Source organism: Balaenoptera borealis, assembly GCF_965194805.1.
Source record: "Balaenoptera borealis genome assembly, chromosome: 16".
Taxonomy (NCBI): domain Eukaryota; kingdom Metazoa; phylum Chordata; class Mammalia; order Artiodactyla; family Balaenopteridae; genus Balaenoptera; species Balaenoptera borealis.
Genome location: NC_138872.1, coordinates 40,523,828 through 40,550,958, shown reverse-complemented (window position 1 = coordinate 40,550,958; position 27,131 = coordinate 40,523,828). Strand labels below are relative to the sequence as shown.

The 27,131-nt window shown below is 40.0% G+C and overlaps 1 protein-coding gene across 9 annotated transcripts in view; it reads left to right on the top strand.

The window, feature by feature from the left end:
* Positions 1 to 27,131, top strand: part of TASP1 (taspase 1) — a 378,792-nt gene that overhangs the window by 191,522 nt on the left and 160,139 nt on the right. For all 9 annotated transcript variants that reach the window (XR_014235381.1, XM_082359163.1, XM_082359160.1 and 6 more), the window contains one exon: positions 4,567 to 4,640. Coding sequence is in view for 8 of the 9 variants with exons in the window: in XM_082359163.1 (XP_082215289.1) it covers positions 4,567 to 4,640 (74 nt within the window). In the remaining variant the exon portion in view is untranslated. Of the gene's footprint in view, positions 1 to 4,566; positions 4,641 to 27,131 lie in introns of those variants that run through there.

Here is a 27,131-nt window from a genome sequence, read left to right as displayed (position 1 = left end):
TGCAGGAACCTAACCCTGTATTTTCCTTGGGAGCGGTGGTTCAGTATTTGCTAATTCAGTGTTTATGGTGAATTTATAGAACATAACTACTGCAAATTATAAGAATGTATTTCCATATGGTCATACTCACACCGTTATTATATGAGAGGCTCCTTCCTCGACCCCCAGGTAACATAATGCTGTTTTAACCTTTTGGTGTCTGATAACCTGAATGTTGAATCTCTTGTAGTTTTAATTTTCATTTCTTTTAGTAGGGGAAATGTAGAACATATTTTCACGTTTTAGAGTGATTCATATTCCCTTTTGTTCATATCCTTTTTGCTTTCTCTTTGGGTATTTGTCTTTTCCTTATTGGTTTGTAGCAGATCTTTATATACTAAGAAAATTAGTCCTTTTTCTATAATATGAATTGCAAATATTTCCCCCAGCTTGTCACTCATCTCTTGACTTTTTTCCCATTTGGCAAAAGGTAATACTGTAAACATTTTTAATTTAGTCAAATGTATTATCTTGTTATAGTTTTAAAAGCTTACTTTAAGAGATATTTAAGAGTTGTGTTTGTGTTCGATGCTGTATGATTCTAAATACTTTTCAAGCTGATTAGATTTCAGAGTGAGAAAGCAATGGAGAATCACAGGTTTTAGAATCTAGAAGTCCAGTCTGAGTCCTAGGTTCTGCACTTGCTCAGATGGCCTCAGCCATGTTACCTCCCTTCTCTGAGCCCCAGGTTCCCCATCTAGGCTTTGCCGAGGTCCACTATGAAAGGCAGTGCCTGGCGGTTGATAGATTCTCAATGTTAGTTCCTCTCCTGCCTCCCTGAAGTCCTCCACCAAGAAATAATTTGTTAAATTATTCATTAATAATTTATTAAATTATTGAGTTGACATACACTAAAAGAAATAAAATAAGATTTCTTTTCAAAAGCATTTTATAATTTAAATTTTAGATAATCCTGCTGAGTTTCTGAAGTCTGAGCCTGAATGAGTGAGTGATTTGAATTGTTGGTATTAAAAATAATGTGTCACATGAAAAGCTGCTCGACATCACTAATTATTAGAGGAATGCAAATCAAAACTACAATGAGGTATCACCTCACACCAGTTAGAATGGGCATCATCAGAAAATCTACAAACAACAAATGCTGGAGAGGGTGTGGAGAAAAGGGAACCCTCTTGCACTGTTGGTGGGAATGTAAATTGATACAGCCACTATGGAAAACAGTATGGAGGTTCCTTAAAAAACTAAAAATAGAAATACCATATGACCCAGCAATCCCACTACTGGGCATATACCCAGAGAAAACCATAATTCAAAAAGACACATGCACCCCAATGTTCATTTCAGCACTATTTACAATAGCCAGGTCACGGAAGCAACCTAAATGTCCATCGATAGACGAATGGCTAAAGAAGATGTGGTACATATATACAATGGACTATTACTCAGCCATAAAAAGGAACGAAATTGGGTCATTTGTAGAGACGTGGATGGATCTAGAGACTGTCATACAGAGTGAAGTAAGTCAGAAAGAGAAAAACAAATATCATATATTAATGCATATATGTGGAACCTAGAAAAATGGTACAGATGAACTGGTTTGCAGGGCAGAAATAGAGACACATGTAGAGAACAAACGTATGGACACCAAGGGGGGAAAGTGGCCAGGGTAGTGGTGGTGGTGTGATGAATTGGGAGATTGGGGTTGACATGTATACACTAATATGTATAAAATGGATAACTAATAAGAACCTGCTGTATAAAAAATAAATTTCAAAAATTCAAAAAAAAATAATGTGTCAGTACAATGCACCTCCTTTGTTTGTTTGTAAAAAGAGTGAATGAAGACTGAATTTCTAGACATTGAGTTACTTTCTTTAAGAACTCCTAAATTCTGTATCTAGAAACTTTATTGAAAACCTTTCAATAAAAAAATATTTAATGTGGTCAATCAGCACACCCAATTTATCCTGTTTTGTAAGTCTAAATTTTTCATGTGTTAAATTTCCTTAAAGCAGGCTCTATTTTTAGAGAGAATAATGCAGTTTGAAATTGTCAGAATTGTGTCTTAAAAAAATAATGTGCAGTGTTTTTATCCTTCCCTTTCATGATTAGATTGACTATATATTTCCGTGTATTTTTCTTGGCTAATTCATGAGCAGTTACCACCTTAATATTTGGGGAATAAGGAGAGGTCACAATGTTAGAAATGCCTGAACTTTGTATTTAAATACAATGGCATTGTCACTACTCGAGAAATTCAGTAAGGCTTGAGTGCCTTTGCTCTATTAGGCAATTCAGAATATCCCAGACCTTGCTCTGGACTTCAAGGTTTTTGAAGTTCAAAGCAGATGTGTTAGGAAGAAAAAACATCTGGCAAAGAGAACTTGCTTCATTGCGTGACGCTGTTTCCCTGCACTCATCAGCGGAGCGTCTGTGGAGCAGGTTGGCAGGTTTGAGAATTAATTAATGATGAGGGAATGAGCCACTCTATGAGGAACTCAGTGTCGCCCCTTCTGCTTCTTCCTTCCCCATGTGTCTGGCAAAGCCTTCAGAGTCTAGGACCGCTGAGCCACAGTTGTGTCTCAACTCACACACTTGTCTTCAGGCTTAATTAGCTCGGAGATGTAAACAGATGGATGGCCCGGGACCCAGAGGATTGGTGTTGAGCAAGGCAGTTTTATTACTGGGGACTATTGAAATTTTTGTGAAGTGCATCAAAACTTTAAAAATGCCTTTAAAAAAACTTAGAATTTTGAAAGTAAGTACTTGAAGGTGACAAAGCTTTGTGTGTATCTCAGTATTTTTCTTTCTGTAACTTTTAATTTAGATGTAATTTCAAACTTACAGAGAAGTTTCGAGAACAGTACAAGGGACACCCGTGATTTCTTTACCCAGATTCACTCATTTTCATTTCCTCCGTTTGTTTTTCCATCTCCACTTCCTCCTTCCTTCCCTCTTCCCTTTACACACACACACACACACACACACACACACACACACACTTAAACATGTACATTTTTTTTTCTGAATGACTTGAGAGCAAGGTGGAGAGATCCGGTGTCTTTACTCCTGATACTTCAGTGCTTATTTCTTAAGAACAAGGTTGTTGTTCTAAATAATCACAGTATAGTTGTCAAAATCACAGAATTTAATATTGATGCCACACTGTTACCTAATCCATAGTCGATTTTCAAACTCCATTAGTTGTGTCCCTTCAAGCACCCCTTGTCCCCATCCAGGCTCCATCCCAGGAGGACACATTGCCTTTAGTTGTCATGTTGCCTTTGTCTTCTTTATTTATTTTTTTGGCCACACCATGCAGCTTGTGGGGTCTTAGTTCCCCGACCAGGGATTGAACCCAGGGCCTTGGCAGTGGAACCACTGGACTGCCAGGGAAGTCCCTGGGATGCCTTTAAATGGGAACAGTTTCTCAACTCTCTTTGTATTTTTTGACTTTGACATTTTTTGAAGAGTTCAAGCCAGTTATTTAGTAGTGTTCCTATATCAGATTTGTGTGGTGTTTCCTCATGCAATTCTGGTTCTGCATTTTTGGCAAGAACACCACAGAAGTGGCAGTGAGTCTCAGGAGGCACGTTGTATTGATTTGTTCCTTAATTGATGATGTTAGCTTCCATCATTGGATTAAAGTGGAGTCCATGGGTTTCTCCACAGTGAACTTATACTTTGCCCCTTTATACTTCATAAGAATTTTGTGGAGAGATCACACTGAGATTATGTAAATAGCCTGTTCCTCTTCAGATTCTCCTAGTTTTAGGAAGTGTGATGGCTTTCTAACTCTGTTGTTTCTTCTGTATTTATTAGTTGGCATTCTGCTACAAGGAATTGCTTTCTCTTCTCCCCCATTTTATTTATTCCTTTATGTGTTTGCATTAGTATGGGCTCATTGGTTTTAATTTTGTTCAGTGGTGGTAATTCTTTACTGTTATTATTTATTTTGATACTTAGATTGACTCAGATATGGCCAGTGTAAGTCCATGCAGGCTGACCCTGGGTCCTTTTGATAAGTCCTCCTCATTCTTTGAGCACTTATTTTCTGGCACAAAAAGATGTTCCAGATTCATTTAATATTTTCTCTGCCCCAGCCTTGGAATAAACATTTCTCCAAGGAATCCTGGTTCCTTTTCATGGAGAATGGTATTTGAAAACCTAGACCCTGGGGTGTGTGTGTGTGTGTGTCTGTGTGTGTTTTAAAGGAAACTACATTATAGAATATTATATTTACTAAATCATTGTGTACTGTATGTATGAGTGTGTGTGCATGCATGTGTGTTGTTTAATGTTACAAGTTTCAAACAGAAGAGCATTTATTTTACATGTAATAATCATAAGTTTTGACAAGTAAGAAATACATTTTTCATTTCACAGTAAACGGTATTACACGGTTCTGAGTACTAAATCATCCTGACATTTATGAAGGAGCTAATGGAAAGTAGGGAGCCCAAGTGTGTTAAATATAAAGCTATCTTTAACTGTTGTATTAAAAAGCAGAGATTTATTTTCCATCTGTGATCTGAATGTGCCTATTTGTGTTCTCTTCCATGGCAGTGGAATTTCTGTGGAGCCACACGACGGAGAGCATGTGTGTTGGATATATGTCAGCCCAGGATGGGAAGGCCAAGGTAAGCGGGAAAACGGGGGCATAATTGGAAAACCTTGCAGCCACCGTGTGAACCTCTAACCGGCCAAGTGGACACAATGGAATTTTTTCAGCCTCTCTTGGCGGTAGCTCTGTGGTCTTTATGAGAATCTGATAAAGAACAGTTAACGGTTCCAAAGAAAACTAGCAGATCTTTCTTGCTTTTGATGATGGAGCAGGAGAGATTAGGACAAACCTTTTATTTTTTTTTAATCTTGTTCTTCTTCATCCACTGTGAATAATTGGAAAAGAAGAAACTGGGGATTGGGAAGAGCAAATGGGTGTGCCACTCATGGCTGGCAGGGCTGGGTGATTTTGCAAGGAGGATGGGAATAGCTAAAGGAGACCGAGGCAAAGTTAGCTGAGCACTTGGACCACACCCTGCGTGTGTGAGGGCAGAGATGCCCAGCGTCCTTGCAAGGACTACCTGGCTCGTGCTCTGGTGTGGTCTGACACGGCATCCTCATGGCAGAGTCAAAGGTCTGTGCCCCGTGTGCCACACACCCTGGGCCCTCATCCCCCAGTGAGTCACAACATTCACAGAGAATGTCCACGCAGCGCCCCTTGAGTCGCTTGGCTTCCCTGCACTCAAGAGGGGTGAGCCTGGGAGTCAGAAACATAATTTGTGGATTTATTTTATACTGGCCTCATGTTCTTCTTGTTCATAAAATTTTTAGGAACAGCTGTGGCATATGATGTTTACTTGGCATTAAAGTACCTCAATTACAAAGCTGTAAAGCCTCTCTTTCAAAGGGCATGATTTATTTTACACATTTGGAAATGCAAGTAAGGAAACTTCTGATGTAAACTGTCTGATAGAGATGGGATCATTAACAAATTAAGGCTACAAGTAAGAAAGAGTAACTTCTTGCTTATTGGTCATATAACACCCATCCAGGCTGGCCTCTGAATATTACCCAGCAAGCCAGTAGCATCACAGGGCTTTGGGAGGACAGCGTATGAGAGCTTTGTTCCATAGTACATAGAGAAGAGAATTATAATGGCTCCTTTTTTAATGGAATTAAAAAAGGTGATTTAGAGCAACAGCCAGCTCTACCCACCACCAGGCCCTCCCATCAGGAAACTTCCACAATCCTCTTAGATAGCCTCATCCACCAGAGGGCAGACAGCAGAAGCAAGAACTACAATCTTGCAGCCTGTGGAACAAAAACCACATTCACAGAAACATAGACAAGATGAAAAGGCAGAGAGCTATGTACCAGATGAAGGAACAAGGTAAAACCCCAGAAAAACAACTAAATGAAGTGGAGATAGGCAACCTTCCAGAAAAAGAATGCAGAATAATGATAGTGAAGATGATCCAGGATCTCGGAAAAAGAATGGAGGCAAAGATCGAGAAGATTCAAGAAGTGTTTAACAAAGATCTAGAAGAATTAAAGAACAAACAGAGATGAACAATACAGTAGCTGAAATGAAAAATACACTAGAAGGAATCAATAGCAGAATAACTGAGGCAGAAGAACAGATAAGTGACCTGGAAGACAGAATGGTGGAATTCACTGCTGCGGAACAGAATAAAGAAAAAAGAATGAAAAGAAATGAAGACAGCCTAAGAGACCTCTGGGACAACATTAAACGCAACAACATTCACATTATAGGGGTCCCAGAAGGAGAAGAGAGAGAGAAAGGACCCAAGAAAATAAGAGATTATAGTCAAAAACTTCCCTAACATGGGAAAGGAAATAGCCACCCAAGTCCAGGAAGTGCAGAGAGTCCCATACAGGATAAACCCAAGGAGAAACACTCCAAGACACATAGTAATCAAATTGGCAAAAATTAAAGACAAAGAAAAATTATTGAAAGCATCAAGGGAAAAATGACAAATAACATACAAGGGAACTCCCGTAAGGTTAACAGCTGATTTCTCAGCAGAAATTCTACAAGCCAGAAGGGAGTGGCATGGTATACCTAAAGTGATGAAAGGGAAGAAGCTACAACCAAGATTACTCTACCCAGCAAGGATCTCATTCAGATTCGATGGAGAAATCAAAAGCTTTACAGACAAGCAAAAGCTAAGAGAATTCAGCACCACCAAACCAGCTCTCCAACAAATGCTAAAGGAACTTCTCTAAGTGGGAAACACAAGAGAAGAAAAGGACCTACAAAAACAAACCCAAAACAATTAAGAAAATGGTCATAGGAACATACATATCGATAATTACCTTAAGTGTAAATGGATTAAATGCTCCAACCGAAAGACACAGGCTTGCTGAATAGATACAAAAACAAGACCCATATATATGCTGTCTGCAAGAGACCCACTTCAAACCTAGGGATACATACAGACTGAAAGTGAGGGGATGGAAAAAGATATTCCATGCAAATGGAAATCAAAAGAAAGCTGGAGCAGCAATACTCATATCAGATAGAATAGACTTTAAAATAAAGAATGTTACAAGAGACAGGGAAGGGCACTACATAATGATCAAGGGATCAATCCAAGAAGAAGATATAACAACTATAAATATATATGCACCCAGCATAGGAGCACCTCAATACATAAGGCAACTGCTAACAGCTATAAAAGAGGAAATCAACAGTAACACAATAATAGTGTGGGACTTTAACACCTCACTTACACCAATGGACACATCATCCAAACAAAATTCATAAGGAAACACAAGCTTTAAATGACACAATAGATTTATCACAGATAGATTTAATTGATACTTATAGGACATTCCATCCAAAAACAGCAGATTACACTTTCTTCTCAAGTGCGCACGGAACGTTCTCCAGGATAGATCACATCTTGGGTCACAAATCAAGCCTCCGTGAATTTAAGAAAATTGAAATCATATCAAGCATCTTTTCTGACCCCAACGCTATGAGATTAGAAATGAATTACAGGGAAGAAAACGTAAAAAAGACAAACACATGGAAGCTAAACAATACGTTACTAAATGATCAAGAGATCACTGAAGAAATCAAAGGGGAAATGAAAAATTACCTAGAGACAAATGACAATGAAAACACGACGATCCAAAACCTATGGGATGCAGCAAAAGCAGCTCTAAGAGGGAAGTTTATAGCTATACAAGCCTACCTCAAGAAGCAAGAAACATCTCAAATAAACAATCTAACCTTACACCTAAAGGAACTAGAGAAAGAAGAACAAATAAAACCCAAAGTTAGCAGAAGGAAAGAAATCATAATGATCAGAGCAGAAATAAATGAAATGAAACAAAGAAACCAATAGCAAAGATCAATAAAACTAAAAGCTAGTTCTCTGTGAAGATACACAAAATTGATAAACCATTAGCCAGACTCATCAAGAAAAAGAGGGAGAGGACTCAAATCAATAAAATTAGAAATGAAAATGGAGAAGTTACAACAGACACCGCAGAAATACAAAGCATCCTAGACTACTACAAGCAACTCTATGCCAATAAAATGGACAACCTGGAAGAAATGGACAAATTCTTAGAAAGGTATAACCTTTCAAGACTGAACCAGGAAGAAATAGAAAATATGAACAGACCAATCACAAGTAATGAAATTGGAACTGTGATTGAAAATCTTGCAACAAACAAAAGTCCAGGACCAGATGGCTTCACAGGTGAATTCTATCAAACATTTAGAGAAGAGCTAACACCCATCCTTCTCAAAGTCTTCCAAAAAATTGCAGAGGAAGGCACACTCCCAAAGTCATTCTGTGAGGCCACCATCACCCTGATACCAAAACCAGACAAAGATACTACAAAAAAAGAAAATTACAGACCAATATCACTGATGAATATAGATGGAAAGATCGTCAACAAAATACTAGCAAACAGAATCCAACAACACATTAAAAGGATCATACACCATGATCAAGTTGGATTTACCCCAGGGATCCAAGGATTCTTCAATATATGCAAATCAATCAATGTGATACACCATATTAACAAACTGAAGAATAAAAATCCTATGATCATCTCAATAGATGCAGAAAAAGCTTTTGACAAAATTCATCACCCATTTTTGATAAAAACTGTCCAGAAAGTGGGCATAGAGGGAACCTGCCTCAACATAATAAAGGCCATATATGACAAACCCACAGCAAACATCATTCTCAATGTTGAAAAACTGAAACCATTTCCTCTAAGATCAGGAACAAGACAAGGATGTTCACTCTCACCACTATTATTCAACATAATTTTGGAAGTCCTAGCCATGGCAATCAGAGAAGAAAAAGAAATAAAGGAATACAAAGAAATTAAGGATGACATAAACAGATGGAGAGATATACCATGTTCTTGGATAGGAAGAATCAATATTGTGAAAATGACTATACTACCCAAAGCAATCTACAGATTCAATGCAATCCCTATCAAATTACCAATGGCATTTTTTACAGAACTAGAACAAAAAAATCTTAAAATTTGTATGGAGACACAAAAGACTCCAAATAGCCAAAGCAGTCTTGAGGGAAAAACACGGAGCTGGAGGAATCAGACTCCCTGACTTCAGACTATACTACAAAGCTCCAGTAATCAAGACAATATGGTACTGGCACTAAAAGAGAAATATAGATCAATGGAACAAGATAGAAAGCCCAGAGATAAACGCACACACCTATGGTCAACTAATCTATGACAAAGGAGGCAAGGATATACTATGGAGAAAAGGCAGTCTCTTCAATAAGTGGTGCTGGGAAAACTGGACAGCTACATATAAAAGAATGAAATTAGAATACTCCCTAACACCATACACAAAAATAAACTCAAAATGGCTTAGAGACCTAAATGTAAGACCGGACACTCTAAAACTCTTAGAGGAAAACGTAGGAAGAACACTCTGTGACATAAATCACAGTTACTTATTTTTTGATCCACCTCGTAGAGTAATGGAAATAAAAACAAAAATAAACAAATGGGACCTAATGAAACTTCAAAGCTTTTGCACAGCAAAGGAAACCATAAACAAGATGAAAAGACAACCCTCAGAATGGGAGAAAATATTTGCAAACAAATCAATGGACGAAGGATTAATCTCCAAAGTATATAAACAGCTCATGCTGCAGCTCTATATTAAAAAAACAAACAACCCAATTCAAAAATGGGCAGAAGACCTAAATAGACATTTCTCCAAAGAAGACATCAGATGGCCAAGAAGCACATGAAAAGCTGCTCAACATCACTAATCATTAGAGAAATGCAAATCAAAACTACAGTGAGGTATCACCTCACACCAGTTAGAATGGGCATCATCAGAAAATCTACAAACAACAAATGCTGGAGAGGTTGTGGAGAAAAGGGAACCCTCTTGCACTGTTGGTGGGAATGTAAATTGATACAGCTACTATGGAGAACAGTATGGAGGTTCCTTAAGGAACTAAAAATAGAATTACCATATGACCCAGCAATCCCACTACTGGGCATATACCCGGAGAAAACCATAATTCAAAAAGACACATGCACCCCAATGTTCAGTGCAGCACTATTTACAATAGCCAGGTCATGGAAGCAACCTAAATGCGCATCGACAGATGAATGGCTAAAGAAGATGTGGTACATATATACAATGGACTATTACTCCGCCATAAAAAGGAACGAAATTGGGTCATTTGTAGAGATGTGGATGGATCTGGAGACTGTCATATAGAGTGAAGTAAGTCAGAAAGAGAAAAACAAATATCGTATATTAATGCATATATGTGGAACCTAGAAAAATGGTACAGATGAACTGGTTTGCAGGGCAGAAATTGAGACACCAAAGTAGAGAACAAACGTATGGACAGCAAGGGGGGAAAGCGATGGGGGTTGAGGGTGGTGGTGTGATGAATTGGGAGATTGGGATTGACATGTATACACTGATGTGTATAAAATTGATGACTATTAACCTGCTGTATAAAAAAATAAATTTAAATAAAAAAATAAAAAGGTGATTTATGGGTTTAGAACAACACTACCTAAAAGAATTTTCTGTGTTGATGGAAATAATTTATATTTATATTTATATTGTGTCGTCCGATATGATAGCCACTAGACACATGTGGCACTGAGCACTGGAAATGTGGCAAGTATGCCCGAGGAACAGAATTTAAAATTTTGCTTCAATGTAAATAGCCACATGTGGCTAGTGGCTACCATACTGAACAGCACCAGTTTAAAGAAAGAGTGGAAACGTGGCTCTCTAAATAAATATTTTCAAAACATTCTTTTTTTCCCAATGCCAAAACGGTTCCAAAATATAAAATAAGCCTGATAAGCCATAGGAATCCTTGCCCAAGAATAGCTTGCAGCCAGTTAAGTTTCTCTCACCCTTGACATGTTGAATCTGAGCTAAAACTGCTTTTTAACAAAAAAACATGGAAGAGGTAGACTTCAGTAGTGGAGCTGGTCTGAAATCTGTCTGGTGGGCACAGTCAAGTTATTAAGTCCCGTTTGCAGAAATGTTCCTGTTATCCCTGATGGTGGCCTGTGGAAGACACCTTGCTATTTAACATAAAATATGGGAGGAAGGAGAGTGGAGAGTCCTGCCTTAAGTCCAAAGATATTTGGCTTCCAGTTGCATCGCTTGACATCTGGTGGACGTGGTTTTCATATTGCTGGTAAATTCTCCAGCTGGTGGTATTGATGGGCCAACAGATACAGCTGCTCCTCTTGCCTCACTTGTAAATTATGTGTTCGACCTTCCTTGCAGAGAGTTCATCCCTTTCCCTTTCTTTCTCCTTTGAGCCTGTGGCTACAAATGCTTTCCCCCAAAAAACCAACCAAACAAAAAAACACTAAAGCTTTGGTTGCTGAATTTTATTGATAAAAAACAAAACAAACAAACATCTCTTCTGTCATAAAGCCTGGAATTTTATTGTATTGCAAGTATGACAAAGTTATAGATGAGAAGCTGAGCTCAAAAGAGGAAAGAGGGGCTATAGCAAAGTTTATATTCTTTTTAAGAGAGCAAGCCTTTGGCCTACCCCCTGGTTTCCTGATTTCTGTGAAAGAATTATTGAATTAGTGGCATACCCATTCAAGCATGATGATGGGTTTGTGAAACATGCTCTCATATGATATTGCAAACCACAGTAGCAAAATGAGAAAGAAGGCATCTTTATTTTATTTTACTTTATTTTATTTTTGGCCGTACCATGTGGCATGCAAGATCCTAGTTCCCTGACCAGGGATCGAACCCATGCCCCCTGCAGTGGAAACACGGAGTCTTAACCACTGGACCGCCAGGGAAGTCCCAGAAGGCATCTTCAAAAAATGAAACAGCAACAACAACAACAACATTTTTTTAAATTTAAAAACTACTTCTGAAAAGTTTTTTTTGTTTTTTTTTGTTTTTAATTTGCCCTGCTTTCCAAAAATTGCCTTCTTTCTGCTTGTTACCAAACTCAGAAACTAAAGCCACCTGGCCATTTGAACATTTTATATAAGCTAACTATGTTTAATCCAGGTTAATACCTTGAATTAAAGTTCACCTCAAAATTGTACTGCTTTGAAAAGGCTGGATAATAACTAATATCGTTATAACCAGAATCCGTATATAATTTGAATAAATAGAGGTAGGTTCTTTTATAAGTTTCTTTCTTTTTTTTTTTTTTTTAATAGAATGCTCTTGTAGTTGTATACCTTAATTTAATTTCTAAACCCCTTCTGTAGCATGAGTTAAAGAGATTTCTTTTTATTGAACCAAAATTAGGGCATTGATACCAGTTGGATTTAAAAATCAGATTGCCTGTATCCTACCCAAGATAGCAGACAGTTAATGAATGGTTTTTAATAAACACCCAGTGTGTGTGGACTACTATAATAAAAACAGATGTTAACATTGGCATGGAACTTATTCAGGTATAATAAGTGAAACCTAGGTTTCTTTTACTATGTAGAGGTCATTTTTTATAACACAGAGAAAATACTGTTATAAAAATTAATCCTTGAGTAGGAGCAGGCTATTTCATGGTCTTAAGGTGTTTCCCCACAGATTCTTACTAGTTGCAGGGGAAAATAATAAGTATATAATGGAGAAACCAGGCAATAACTTGACCATGTGATCAAAATTAATGTCGTGAGTGAGGGGCAGATGGACATATCATGTGCCTCTGGATGTGAGAACCTGAGAAAGACACAACATCACTTTTGCAGTATCCCATCTGGAAGTGCACAGACTGAATCTAACCACAAGGAAACATCAGACAAATTGAAAATGAAGAACATTCTAGGAAGAAAGAAAAAGGGGACTATATTCTTCAAAAATGTCAATGTCATAAAAGACAAAGGCTGAGGAAATGTTCCAGATTAAACAATGTTAAAGAGTCGTGACAACTAGTATATGCAATAACTGATCCTAGGCTGGATCCTATATGGGAGGGGAAAAATGCCAAAAATGTATTTTTAGGTCAATTTACGAAATGGCATATAGATAGTAGAAAATGTATAATTTTAAAATGTACTTGTTATAACTATACTGTGGCATGCAGGGACATATTCTTACCTTTAGTACAAACTGAAGTGTTCGGAGGTAAAGGGCCGATGGGTATTGTATATATATGGCCCTTCCTCCCTAGATACTTGCTTTCCATCTGCAAAATTCTAAATTCTACATTGCAGATTAATAAGCATATATGTTGCTATTCAGTTTTTGGTAGGATTTTTGCAACCCCAAATGTAGTATCTACCATGCTTTGTTTTTATGAAGATAGTTTCTGGGGCTTTTAAAAAATCTCAGTAAATGTCTGTGTACAAGGGACAGCACGGATGAGATTTCTGAGAGCTTTTTACCAGACTTAACTTGTGTCTCAAGGAAAGCCATGGGAGGAAGACTTAAATATAAAATATGAGGTACATGGGACTTCCCTGGTGGCACAGCAGCTAAGACTCTGTGCTCCCAATTCAGGGGCCCGGCTTCGATCCCTGGTCAGGGAACTAGATCCCACATGTATGCCGCAGCTAAGAGTTTGCATGCCACAGCCAAGAAGCCCACGAGCCGCAACTAAGGAGCCTGCCTGCCGCAACTAAGACCCGGTGCAACCAAATAAATTAATTTAAAAAAAAATGAGGTCCACAAGAAGGAGTTACCAAAAGAAATGAGAAAAAGACTTCCACTTCCAATTAGGATGAAGAAAGTCACAAGAGACTGTTGCGCCTACTCCCAATAATGAGAATGAGCTGGATAAACTATAAAGTCATAGATTTTAAAAATTATCCCAAAAGCAGAATATGGTAGAAAAACTTAAATGAACTAAATTCCAGAAAGAGATAAGCCTTTCCTAGGAGAGAGAAAAGCTCTGACTGCTTCATCCCTGGCAAAGCAGCAGGAGGAGGGTTTTTTAAAGGTGTCAGCAAGACCATCTATAAAGAGACAGTGTGATATAATAAGAGAATGGGCTTTGGAGTTAGCCAGACTTGGATTTCCATCCTGAAGCCCCTGCTTTGTAACCTGGGGCAGGTTGCATATCTGACCCTTGGTTTCCTTATCTTTAAAGTGGGAATACTACCGATGCTTTCCGAGCATTCTGAATATTAATTGAATAATACAACCGAAGTGCATATAATAGAGCTACATACATTGTGATGGGTGATGGTGGTGGTGGTGGTGGTAGAAGTGGTAGAGAGTTTCTCAGGGCTGTCACCTTGCAGCTCTGCAGCCTCATTTACACTGTAACCGTGTTCCCAAACATGCCGTGTCCATTGCCTACCACAGGAGTGACACTTCCTGGATTTTCACCCTGCTTTCCTGGTGGAGATGGTAGGGGTTATTACATTTTGACAAAATGCAACTCCAGCTTGTAAATATAAACCAACTGACAAGTGAGTTCAGAGATCCCAGAAGAGGAAAAAAAATTGTTTGAAGCTGCAAGAATAGACACACACACACACACACACACACACACACACACACACACACACACAACCCTGCAATTCAGGCCAATATGATAGTAACGGAGCCCTTTCAAAAAGCTTTCTGACTAGATGTCTACCAACTTGACAGCATCACAAACTTAGGCTTTTAAATGAAACCTAAGTTGCCTGCAGCATTTCTGATAAGCTCACCTAACTGAATAATTTTCCCTTTAAAAGTAAGAGGGAAGAATATTGTTTACTAGCTACTGTTGAGTATCTCTTATGTGAACACAGGCAGTCTTCTCAGATTCCTCTGAGCTCTAGACAGTGGAACACCTTTGGGTGTGTTGACCATGAGTTCCTTAAAAGGGACTTTAGTTCCACGATAGTGGCCAGTGACACTCAGTCACTGGGTGGGTATATTGGATCATATTTTAGATTTATGAAGAACCACTTAGACACAAGTTGGCCTTGGTCTAAGCCAAATTTTAACTGCTTCTGATAATCTAGTCCCCATGTTACTCAACAACTGAAGGAGTCTGATCCCTGGCAGGAAGCCAACTGCCCCAAGATGGTGTTAGGTGCCGCCAACAAGCTATGTACTAGGAAAACATCCCAGACAGCTAAGTTTGGCAAGTGTGCTTTATGGAACAGAAGGAAAAGTGGCTAATCAGTGATTTTACTTGTACCTTTTAAGCTTGCCCAGAATTTCAAATATAGAAAATCTCATTTCTTTTCCATGCTCTTAGGACTTCCAGGAGGATCCCATTGGGTTTATTTAGAAAGTTCTTTAGACAAACAGGAGAAGATTGTAGAAGGTTGACTATGTGGAAAACAAACTTTAAGACCCAAGTTTCCTCAGCCTCAAGTTTAGTTCTAAGAGTAGTTGGTAATTTTATTTTTGCCTAATTAGTCTTATGCCATCAGTTTCTTCCAAATGATTCATTTGACATAGCTCCAAAGCAATAAATAGAATAAACACAAAGAGGGAATTCACTATGTTGGCAAGAGCATAAATCTTCCCAGAGGTATTAACCATATTTATCCAAATAAATCTCATTTTAATCATGGTGTAGGGTTAGATCTCTGCAAAGATAAATATGTCTATTGCTTGGACTTGTAGACATTCCATGTTAGTTGGAAGGAAGTGAATAAACCTTTTTTTCTGGTTATAGCAACATAGAAAATAATGAAAACATTAATTTCTCTACCTCTATATACTTACATAGCCATCAGCTTACATAGTTCACATCAGGTGTGAACTTAACATTAGAATGTGACCTTGTTACCTTCTAGTACCCAACATTTTAGGTAAATATGTACCTTCCCAAAGCAGACACGTGCCTGCATTTTACGCACAGAACAACGCATAAGTGTGAGATGTAACTGAGACAAGCATTCATGAGAATGATCGGCCTTATTACCCACAGTGAGTAAGTAATGGTTACAGGATGGTCATTTATTTCTCTTGGTTGAAAAGCAGTGGACAAATGATGAAAGGAATCTTTTCTTGTTTTTTTTTTTCAATCTTAAGACAAAAGCCATAATCTTGGTCATGCCATTCTTGTTTCTTGTTAACTTTCTAACTTGAAACAAGGTATTGGTTTCTTTGATTGTAAAGATTCAGGATCACCCATTGATTTTATGTTGTAAGAACTTCTATTATATTATTTTCTTAAGTAGGTGAGTAGTGATGGGAACTGAATCTACAGGTATGCAGTCAGTATACACGGAGGTACTAATGGCCCCGCAAGCCCCGCACACATGGGCATTCATTCCATAGATACGCCTTCTATGAGTGGCTCCCTGTTGAGGTTGAGGGTAGAACTTTGAGTCCAGATGGTTGTTTGGATACAACATTTTATCCCCACTCTCCCTCCTCCCCAGGAACCTGCAGATTTGAGCTCAAAAGCTGAATTCATCAGCAGATCAGCCTTTTTAAAAAAATTGAAAATGTTTACATAAAAAATTTGAACTTACATAAAATAGAAATTTTGAATAAAATCTTTATACAAGATTTAAATGTTTTAAGTTTTACGTAAAGGTACAATTTTCTTCTTCCTGGCTTGTTTTCTCTTGTAAGAGTAGATTTGGCCACACTGGGACCCACTTCCTACATGGCCGTGACTAGTTGGACCCAAGTGGTAGCCACCCTGTTTGGTGGGGCCTGGACATTCCACTCTGACAGTCCTACACCTGGCCTGTTTGACTTACAGGCATCGGAGACTGACCCGTGTTGTAGATTTTGAATGCTAAGCAAAGTCTATCTGCTGGAATACATTTTTATTCCGGTACCATTCATTCAAATAATATAGTTTCTGTCTTCTTTAAAGCCTTCATCTTGGAGCGTCCATTCTGTCTAATCCTAAGGATTAAACTTCTTCTCTGATGATTATTATGTATGATTTTTATGTCTTATAAGTAAAGCAGTGCTGTAAATTGGTGAAACTTTAACATTTTAGTCATAACTAATTGAGACGTTTGGATACGGTTGAGCTACTCTCTCTATTTGCATTCTTTTCAAATACTTCTGGATGCAATAAGTGGTACGTATGACGATTTACTTTTATGCTCTTGAGCTGTCATCACTGCACTGTACGTGTTTGGGCTACACCGTCTGCTGCAGTGTTGAAGGCATGAAAAGAAACTTAATTTAGAATGAGGGTTGTGTTAATGCTTCACTATTAGGAGATGCTCAGGGTACTTGGAAACAGCTTTTTCTTCACTTGAAATAGAAAATTAATCGTATTTTGAACGTACCTCCTGTAACGGATGAAAACCCCAATAATCCCGATTTCTTCCATTGATAGGTCTTGTGGATATTATGGTAAAATTTTGAACAGTTAGAAACTGCTAACAGTTAGAACCTGCCCCGTTAAAAATGGAAGATCTTGGCAAAACAAACTCTTACTAGGCAGTTAGTAATAAGCCCCAGTAGCCTGTGAATAAAACATGCTTCCAACCCAAATTTCTACAAACTTCCAAAGCCAGGTCAGACAGGAAGGACCCGGTCTTTAAGGTGATAACCTCTTAGGTACAACAAGTTCCTGAATCTAGCAATTTATGTTTTTGTTCAGTAGGCCATACTTGGGGCAAAAAAGAAATAAATACAATCTATAAGTTTTTCACCATCAAAGATGACAAAAATTCATTTCTTCGTATCCTCAGTTAATCAGTATTAGAGCTAATCAGGGATTTATTACAGCGATTAGTAATGATTAACTGGGAAGGAAGCCTTGATTCTTTGGCTTTGAGATTTTAGCTATTAGAAAAACTCAGTTTACTTAGGAGTACAGTTTTGATGAAACATAGCGGCTCATTTTTTAAAACGAAATATTTATTAAACAAATGCTATTGAGTGCCTATTATATTCAGGTACTTTCCTGGAAACATAATAGTGAACAAAAAAGCTAAGAATCTTTATACTCCTGGCCTGACACACTAGTGGGGAAAATAATAACCAAGATAAATAAGGCATATAGTATGTGATAAGTGCTAAAAAGAAACGCGAAGCTGGCAAGGATTTTAGGAAGTATGAGGGTTCCAATGTTAGGCAGGTCTCACTGAGAAAGGGACATTTGAGTAAAGCCTGGAAGATTTATGGGAGCAAGGCAAGAACGTCCCAGCATGGAGAACAGCAAGAGCAGAGGCCTTCAAGCAGGAGTGAGTGTTGCGGGTGTGACGGAGGGACAGTGAGAAGGCTGGTCTTAGGGGGACAGAGTAAGCCATGGGGGACCAGACCATGTGGGTTCTTACCGGTCACTGTTGGGATCTGGGCTTTTCCAAAGCCACTGGAGGGTAGTGAGCAGAGGAGTGACAATGTCTGGCTCACATTTGAAGAGGTGACTCCAGCTGCTGAAAGGGAGGCAGAGTGGACGGCCGTTGCCACCCGTGAGTGACGATAATGAGTTCGACTAGAACGTTAGCTGGGCAGGCGGTGAGAGCCAGTTTGCTTCTGTGTCCGTTTTAAGAGAGAGCCGACAGGAGCTGCCGATGGATTGGACAGAGGCATGGGGGAAAGAGAGAAGGCGGCAATGAGAATGGAGTTGCCATTTACCAGCGGGAGGAAGAAGGTGAGGAGGGAGGAAGCAGGCTTGAGGGGAAGTAGAAAGAGCTCAGTTCTGGATGTGTTCATCTGGAGATGCCTGTTAGGCATTGAATGGAGATGGTCAGTGGGTGGTTGGATATATGTGCCAGGAGAGAAGACTAAGTTGAAGATGCATATTTGGGAATCTCCGCATATAAATGCTTTTTTAAAACTACAAGGCTAGATGCGATCACCAAGAGAGGGACCACAGCCAGGAGAAAAGATTTCTGAGGAATTGCTGTGTTGATAAGTCAGAGAGGTGAAGAACCCAACAAAGGAGACTGAGAAACGGCCGTAGAGGCTGGTGGAGAACCAGGGGAGGGTGGAGTCTTAGAAATCAAGGAGAGAAACTATTTCAAGGCCAAGAGAGTGATCAGCTTTATCAGATCCTGTACTCTGGGCCCATGAAGTTAGGTCTGAGGACAGACCACTGGATTTAGCATTCGGAAGTCATTGCTTACCTTGGTAAGAGCCGTTTCAGTGCAGCGGTCAAGGCAGAAAACTGAGTGGAGAGGGTTTAGAGAGAATGGAAGGAAAGAAGCTGCGGAAACAAGAATAGACAAGTCTTTTAAAGAATGTTGCTGTAAGTGGAAGCAAAGAAATGAAGTGGCAGCTGGAGGAGGAGGTAGTTCTGGAGAGTTATTATTCTTTCCTCTTTCTCCAGTGGAACCAGATGCTTCACTTTATGTCCAGAACACTGCACAGATAATTTTCTACAAAATGAGTTGAGGAAAAGTGGCCCAACTCTTGAGTCCTGGGGTACCCCACCATTTAGTGGCTGGGGAGGTGAGGAACTAAGGTCTCAGTATTAGAGTAAAAGAGAAGGGAGGTTTCATCACACTCTCTGTAGGAGCTTGGGTGCAGCTGGCATTGAAAGACGGCATCCATTGACATTTGGGACGAGCTGGCTTACAGAGTCCGCAGGTTCCTTTACTGACGAGTGTCTGAACTTCACGTGCTCCCGTGCCTGGCTGGCTCTAAGAAAAGTGGGCTGGGGCTGACGTTTGACCAGGCTCCTTTTTTTCAGAGAGCCTCTCCCAGGACCAGCAGAAGCCAGCCTGGGAAGCTTTGCCCTCTCTCATCTCAACACCTTAATAGTTCTTCGGTGTCGTGTGGGTCAGATCAATAAGAAGTCAGGAAGCAGATGGTTTTGACGAGGAGAACTTTCTTCAAAGAGTTTGTTGGCGGTTTTTATTTTTACCCCTCCCAAATTCCTCACTGACAGATCAACTGAAATTCTCAGGAAATAGTCCATTACACAAATAGTAGTTTCACTCTTTATGGTAGTTTCAACATTAGCCTTTCATTTCTTTTCAAATACAAGATGCTCTTTTCAAGCTATAGTAAAATCCATGTTATCTGGCAGCTTACCAACCAGAAGACTGTTACTGACATTTTGGGTTTTCACTCAGTACAAATCATCTGGATGCTGAGGCTTCCCCACCAGGTTCTCCAAGAAGGGGCCACCTGGTTGTCTTTACCAAGGAAATGGCAGCCCAGAGTTTACCGTTATAGGAGCGAAGGTAAACCCCCAGCCTCCATGCTGCACATGGGCCTGCAGGGCTCGGCTAGATCTCCTCCTCTTAGCTTCGCACCTCTTGCTCCCATTAGCCCCTCAGAAAGAAATATCTGAAATATGAAGTTCCTTATATAAGGTGGCACAGCTACCGAGAGGTGGAGCCAAGATTCAAGCCAGACAGTCTGAACTCCAGAACCAAAGCTTCTAACCGCGTAGTTGTCGGGAGAGGCCTAAGCTGGAGATGTTTATTTGGGAGTCTCAGCATATAAATGCTTTTTATAAAACTACAGGACTGGATGAGATCACCAAGGAGTGACCACAGATGGGAGAAGAGGGGCCTGAGTCTCAGGTAACTCCCATGCATTTAGGGTGGGGATACGGGGTGGGGGGACCTGTATAGGGGACTGGGAAATTGTGGCCATAGAGGTTGAGGAGAAACAGGTGACAGTGGGGTCCTGGAAACCAAGGAAAGGAGGCGTTTCAAGGAGAAGATGGTGGTCGTCTTGATGCAACTGCTGGGTCCTGCGCGGACAGTACAGCTATTTTGTTCATTCTTTTTTTTGGCAGTTCTCAGGAGTGACGTGGGGACACAGCCATGCCTCCCAGAACGGGTCTTGAACAGTTAGAAAGGACATAGATTAATTTCTCAATAGATTATGTTGCTGCATTAAACACTCACTAAATCACTCTGCTGCATAATTAAGAAAATACAGAAAAATGACAGGGAGAAAAAAAAAAATGTAATCCTGGCCCTGAATGAATCCTTCTGGAATGCAGTGAACTGCCCCACATTAACCACTGTTAACATTTTGATATAGTTCCTTCGGCTTCTGCAATTGTGATTTTTTTTTTTTTTATACAATTGTGATTGTTTGTACTACATGGAATGGCATATTCTGCTTTATTCTTTTTTAAAATCAATTTTTAATAGAAAGATAGTCATGTACCTCTTTGAACATTTGAGGAAAAGGGTAAAGAAAATTTTAGAAATCAGAGTAAAGACTATAAAAGGTCTCCACAGTCTCAGAATGCACCATTAACGTGATTGTGTCAGAGGTGTGTTTCCGTGTTGTCTGTATGACACGTCTACTGTCCCTCTCACTGCCTGCCTCCCTCCTTATCCAAAAGGTAGCCTAGGGATAGGCTTTGTTCCTGCAGAGATGGGGGTGCAAATCCTAGGGGCGAGGGTGGGGTGAAAATCCAGCCTCCTGGCCTCCATCCTCAGATACTCTGATGTACTGGGTCTCAGTAAATGGTCCTAACACCACTATCTAAGAGCTCCACTCTTAAGTTAGGCTGGGTCTAAAGAGAAGGTGATACAAGTCCTAGGACCAATTGGGATTTCAATTACTTGTTGGGGCTGTTTTAAAAAAAATCTATAACCTGAATTCTAGGAAAATTTACACATGTTGGGTTTTTGAAAAAAAAAATGTAAACAGCATTTAGAGGGCCATTCTAATGCAAAACTATAAAGAATGTTAGAATCAGAAAGAACCCCCAAAATAATTGAGTCGAATTTTTCATTTTTCCCTACGAAGATGCTGAAGCCCAGAGATCTAGTGACCCCTAGTTCAGAGACTCTCCAGTCCGTCCGCAGTAGAGTTAAGGCTCAAACCCAGTTCTCTGAATCCCAGAATCATCCTGAAATTTTTTGGTAAAATGTGTGGCAGTAGCTTTTCTGAGCAAGCCCTATTTCACCCTGAAAAATAAAGTTGTGTCTCTTAACAGAGCCTGATTTAGAATCCTTCACACTAAGGCTTTGTGGGAGTAAAGAGAGCCCTAAATTTGGGGTCCAAAAGCTTTCATTCAAGTCTCAGTTTTTCTACTTCCTCTGGGACCATAAGCAAACCACATAACCATTCTGAGCCTGGCCTTTTTTCCACCTGAAAAATAGGTATAGTATACCTCTGTCTACCTGAGAGGGTATTTTGAGGCGATCTCATCGATGCAAAGGCACTATGGAAACTAAAGCATTATGCAAATCTAGGGGCTTCCTATCTTTATTAAGATTTTACAAGGAACTAGTTTCACAAGGAACTGGCTTTCGCATCCTACAGAGACCTAATTGCCTTCAGAGCGAGATCCATGTGTGTTTCATTCTTCTGTCCCCTCATAATAAGTGCAGAATAAGTATTTCTAAATAGTGGAGAGCTTTTATCACCTTTAGCAGAATGGAATATCCATGATAATTCTTCACGTAAGTGGTGATATAATAGGTACTGTGGGCTTTCCCTGTTTATGTGGATGCCTTCACAGGGCTTTTAAGATAAAAATAAGGGGCAGCGTTGTCTGATGTTGCCTCTGAAGTGTGGTGTTGTTGCGTGGTAAAAGAAGTAACAAAAGTTGCCGAGAGACTGGAACAACATACTGTTCTCATCAGACTGCATTTTCGTCTTATTTTAAGGCTCCTTGGACATGATATTTCTATGTGAGAACAGTAGAACTTTCCCTTTATGTAGACTTGTTTCAGGACTAACAACAAAATCTGCCATAATGCTGTCTTTGTGCTTTGTCCACATTTGCCAATGGTCTTTTATGGCATCCTTGTTCTAAATGTGGAAAACGAGGTAGGGGCGACATGGAGTAAAATAACTAACATATGGCATTAATTTTTCAATCTGTTGATATTTGTGATTTGTTGGGTTGAACTCGGGAATTACATCTTCACATTGCTCTGGCCCATTTATTACTTTCAGTTTAAGACAATGATGGGATAGAAGTAAAACGCTTGTTTTTAGACTCATTCACAATGTATGCAAAAGCTAAAGGAAGTCAGTGTCAGAGAAGGTTAAACTTTGCGAGGCTCCTCTAGAGACCGTCTAACCCAGAGTCCTCGTTTTACAGCTCTGAGATTTTCACTGATTTGCCTGATATCACACAGGCTAAGGAAGTGAGCACCCAGATCTTTTGACCTGTAGTTAAATGGGGTTTTATCCTATAAAATATACACATTATTCTGGATTATATTAAGCAGGTTCATGTGAAACTGTCAACTAGTTGAGTACATCTGCTTTCAGGATGAAGTCTGAGACCAAACTCTATTTTTAGAGCAGTAAACTACATTCCAAGCTTTAATGCTGCACACAAAGAATGCTCAGAATATTCTTATTCACAAGTTGTGTCTCCTTGAAAGACAGCTCTTGAAAGCAATGGGGAGGGAACTTCTGGGAAAAGGATGGGGGTTGGGGATAGTGTCTCGGGACTCAAGTCATTAAGGAAAAAAAAACCCATAGTAGAAACAAAGCAATAAAAACCAACCAGACACACTTCCTCAGCAATTCTCTCTGGAATTGGTCATTTAAGGTCTATCACGTTTGTGCCAGTAAAAGAAAGCAGAGAGTGACTATTGTCACACCAGGTAAGAATTCACTATGTAAGGGCACAAGGTGTGCTCAGCCAACGTGCCACCTCCAGCACCAACTCTACACACCCCGAGTAGCGCAGTGATGATGCAGAAGACAAGCTGAGCCTGCAGCCAAATGGATCTGTATTCTACAAAATATACACATCATTCTGGGTTGTTTTAAGGAAGTTCATGCGACACTGTTAAGAGACTGAAAAATATAAGTTACCTAGGACTCAACAATTTGAAAAATAAGGCAGAATTAACAAGAGAAGGGAAAATGGTAGGGAAAGGAATATCTGTCTCTTCGGATATTCATGGTAAGTTGTAAGATTGAGTGTGAGACGCTCTTGTCCCGCTCTCCAGGAGGGAAATTGCCCTGCAAACAAGGTAGTCCTCCTGCTTTCCATATTCCTCTGAGTGCTGAATTCTGCAGTTTCATTCATGCAGCAGGATGCAGCAGACCCACCAGGCACGCAGCCCACACCTGACCGCTGTCGAGTTGCTGCTGCCCCCGACCATCTCTCTCTGAGAGAGGATAATGTGCATGTAGTTGTTGAGATGAATGAACAGATAATGTCACATCATATTATTTCTACATTTTGTGTCCGTCTTGGGAAATACATAGACTTTTATTTTCAGAGTTTTAAGGTTCACAATTTCAGTGTCACTTTGAGCGTTTCATTTATACAAATCTCTTCAAAAATTTATAACAGACTTACAAGCTATAATCAAAAACTACAAAACATAAAACTAAGAACTATAAAATGTCTAATTTGCCGTTTGCTCTCTTTCATTTCCCAAATCCTCATTAAAGAAAACAAAATCCTCTATTGGCTTAGCAAATATACAGAGCCCCTTCCATGGGCCAAGCCATCTTTTAGGTAATGAGGGAACAGCAATGAACAGATAAAACTCCTCGCCCTTGTGGAGCTTTTGTCCCAGTGGAGGAGACAGGCAATGAATGGGATAAAGGAGCAAAATGGATGGCTGGTTAGATATGGTAATGACATAGGAAACGTTGAGGCAGAGAGGGTGGTAGTGAAATTCAGGTGAGTGGCCAATGTAAACCTTCCCCCAAAGGCGGCTTTTGAGTAAAGATCTGGCAGAAATGAGCAAGTGAGCCACCTGGGCATTGGATGGAAGAGCTTTCTGGGCAGTGAGAACAGCACATGTAATGGCCTTGAGGCGGGAATATGCTGCGTGGTTGAGGAACAGCGAGGAGGCCAAGTGGAGATGGAGAGGAATGAGCCAAAGGAAGGGCAGGAGGATTTCAGCCAGAGAACGAATGCAGCCCACAGCATATGGGGCATTGTCAGGTTTTACTCTGTATCTATTATGGACTGAATTCTGTCCCCACCAAATTCTTATCTTAAAGCCCTAACCCCCACTGTGATTATATTTGGAGATGGGGCCTTTAAAGAGGTGATTATGGTCAAATGAAGTCATAAGGACAGGGCCCTAATCCAATAGGACGTCTTTATAAGAAGAAATGCCAGGGATTTGCACACACAGAGAACAGGCCATGTGACGACACTGGGGGAAGACAGCCATCTGTGAGCCACACAGAGAGGCCTCAGAAGAAACCAGCCCTACTGATGCCTTGATCTTGGACTTCCAGCCTCCAGAACTGTGGGAAAATAATTTTGTTATGGAAACCCTAGCAGACTAATATGCTGTGCTAACCCTCGATTATCTTTGAGAAGAGAACTTTCTGCTAAAGAGTAAAACTGATCTTGAGCGAACTTAACTAGTTTAACTGACAACAATACTCATTTTGTGTCAGCCCAAAAGGAGCTACTACTCATCCTGCAGGTACTATATTTGACTTAAAACAGGTGAGCCTACAAATTAGTCATCCGAAACACAGCTAGCAAGTCAGTCCAGCCAGTTTTTTTTCATAGTGGCAGTTTAAAAGCAGCTCTCAGAATTCTTTTATTTTTGTCTTTTAAACATAGGAGAGTTCGCCTTTGGCTGGTGTGAATGAAGAAGACGCTGTACCTTCTTCTTCCATCCCTATTTTTTCCCCAAAGTGTGCTCCCTCTGTAATCTCTTACCATCTTCCTTCAAACAAAACTGCCTTCTTAACATCACAAAAAATGATGAGGGGAAAGCATTTGGCTGCTTTTGGAGGTTTATTATTCTGAACCCTGAAAAGGAAGAAAATGAATCAAGTGTTTATCCTTCCTTTCTTATATGCACTTTATTGTGGAATACCAAAAAGTTGAGAAAGTTCTATATAGAAGAATTCCAGCTATTAATGTATTGACAGTGATAGAATTAGGAAACCACCCGTTGGTAACTCTTGAAATAATGGGGTCTAGGCAATGATTATCAGTGGCTGCTAAAACTGTTGCAGAAGCTGATTGCAAGGTTGACAGGCAAGGAGACAGGAAACACAGCTTAAATTTGTCTCCCCATCTGGGGTTCAGTCAAAGTTTTATGAGTTAGGGGAGGAGGGTTGGTGTGCAGGAGCACTGGTGGGGCAGGTTTTTAATTTTTATTTATTTTTTCACATCTTTACTGGAGTATAATTGCTTTACAATGGTGTGTTAGTTTCTGCTGTATAACAAAGTGAATTAGCTATACATATACATATATCTCCATATCCCCTCCCTCTTGCGTCTCCCTCCCACCCTCCCTATCCCACCCCTCTAGGTGGTCACAAAGCACCGAGCTGATCTCCCTGTGCTATGCGGCTGCTTCCCACTAGCTATCTATTTTACATTTGGTAGTTATGTCAATGCTACTCTCTCACTTCGTCCCAGCTTCCCCTTCCGGTGGGGCAGATTTTGATTGGAGGGCTTTGGAGCTTAGCCATTTATGGTAAGGTGTGGTAGATGGGCTTCAGCACCGGACCTTCCTGGACAGCAGACCCTTCACTTCTGAAAGGTCTCTGGAGTTCAGGTTCAGGTCAGGCCCTGGTTCTTTGGAGGGGGTGGGGGGAACAGCTTTGGTTCCAGGTTGTTTGAGGTTCAAATCTCCTCTACATGCTTCTGCTGCATGACTTGAGGTTTTGTTCTGTTGTCTCTGAAAAACAACTCAGTATCTTGTTAGAAACAGGATAGGCCCAGTCTGGGACTGATTCTGTGGTTACAAAACCATTAGGCGAAGGTTGATGGGAGGATCGGGCTGCCACCATCTGAACCCAATGGACCAATAATAGTAACCGCACTGAAAGATGATCACAGATGTTAGGGCCGTCTGAGCACACAGCATAGGCAGAACACAGCCCCACCAGTGGGAAATTATTGCCGAAAATGCCCTTCTAAAGAAGGTAGCTGCGACTTTACTCTGGTGAGGGAATGCAAGGGTTGCCAGATTTTTCAAGAGTATCTAGAAATCAAGATCCTTGTATGCAATTTCCCCATTTTAAAATATTTTCTATTAATATTTTTAGAAGTTGGAAACACTGTGTGGCTCAAACCAAGCAAACTTGTCAGCTCTCCCTTACTCAGGCCCAACACTGCCCTCCAGTCCTATTTGCCGTCCAGTGCCATGGCCTCCGGAGAGCCTGCCCCACCTCCTTGATCCACATCCATGCTCGCCCTCTCTTGACTTCATTGGCATTTGTGGTTGGGTGTCTGTGATACTGTGATTTAGCATAAGAAGTACATATTTGTTCTTCCTCCAGGGTTCCTGACTCACCGCTCCCCAGACCCTTGGAATTTCCCAAGTGATAATAGCAATAGGAGCATCTTTTGTTATAATGTTTGTTCTCTAGTTCTCAGTTT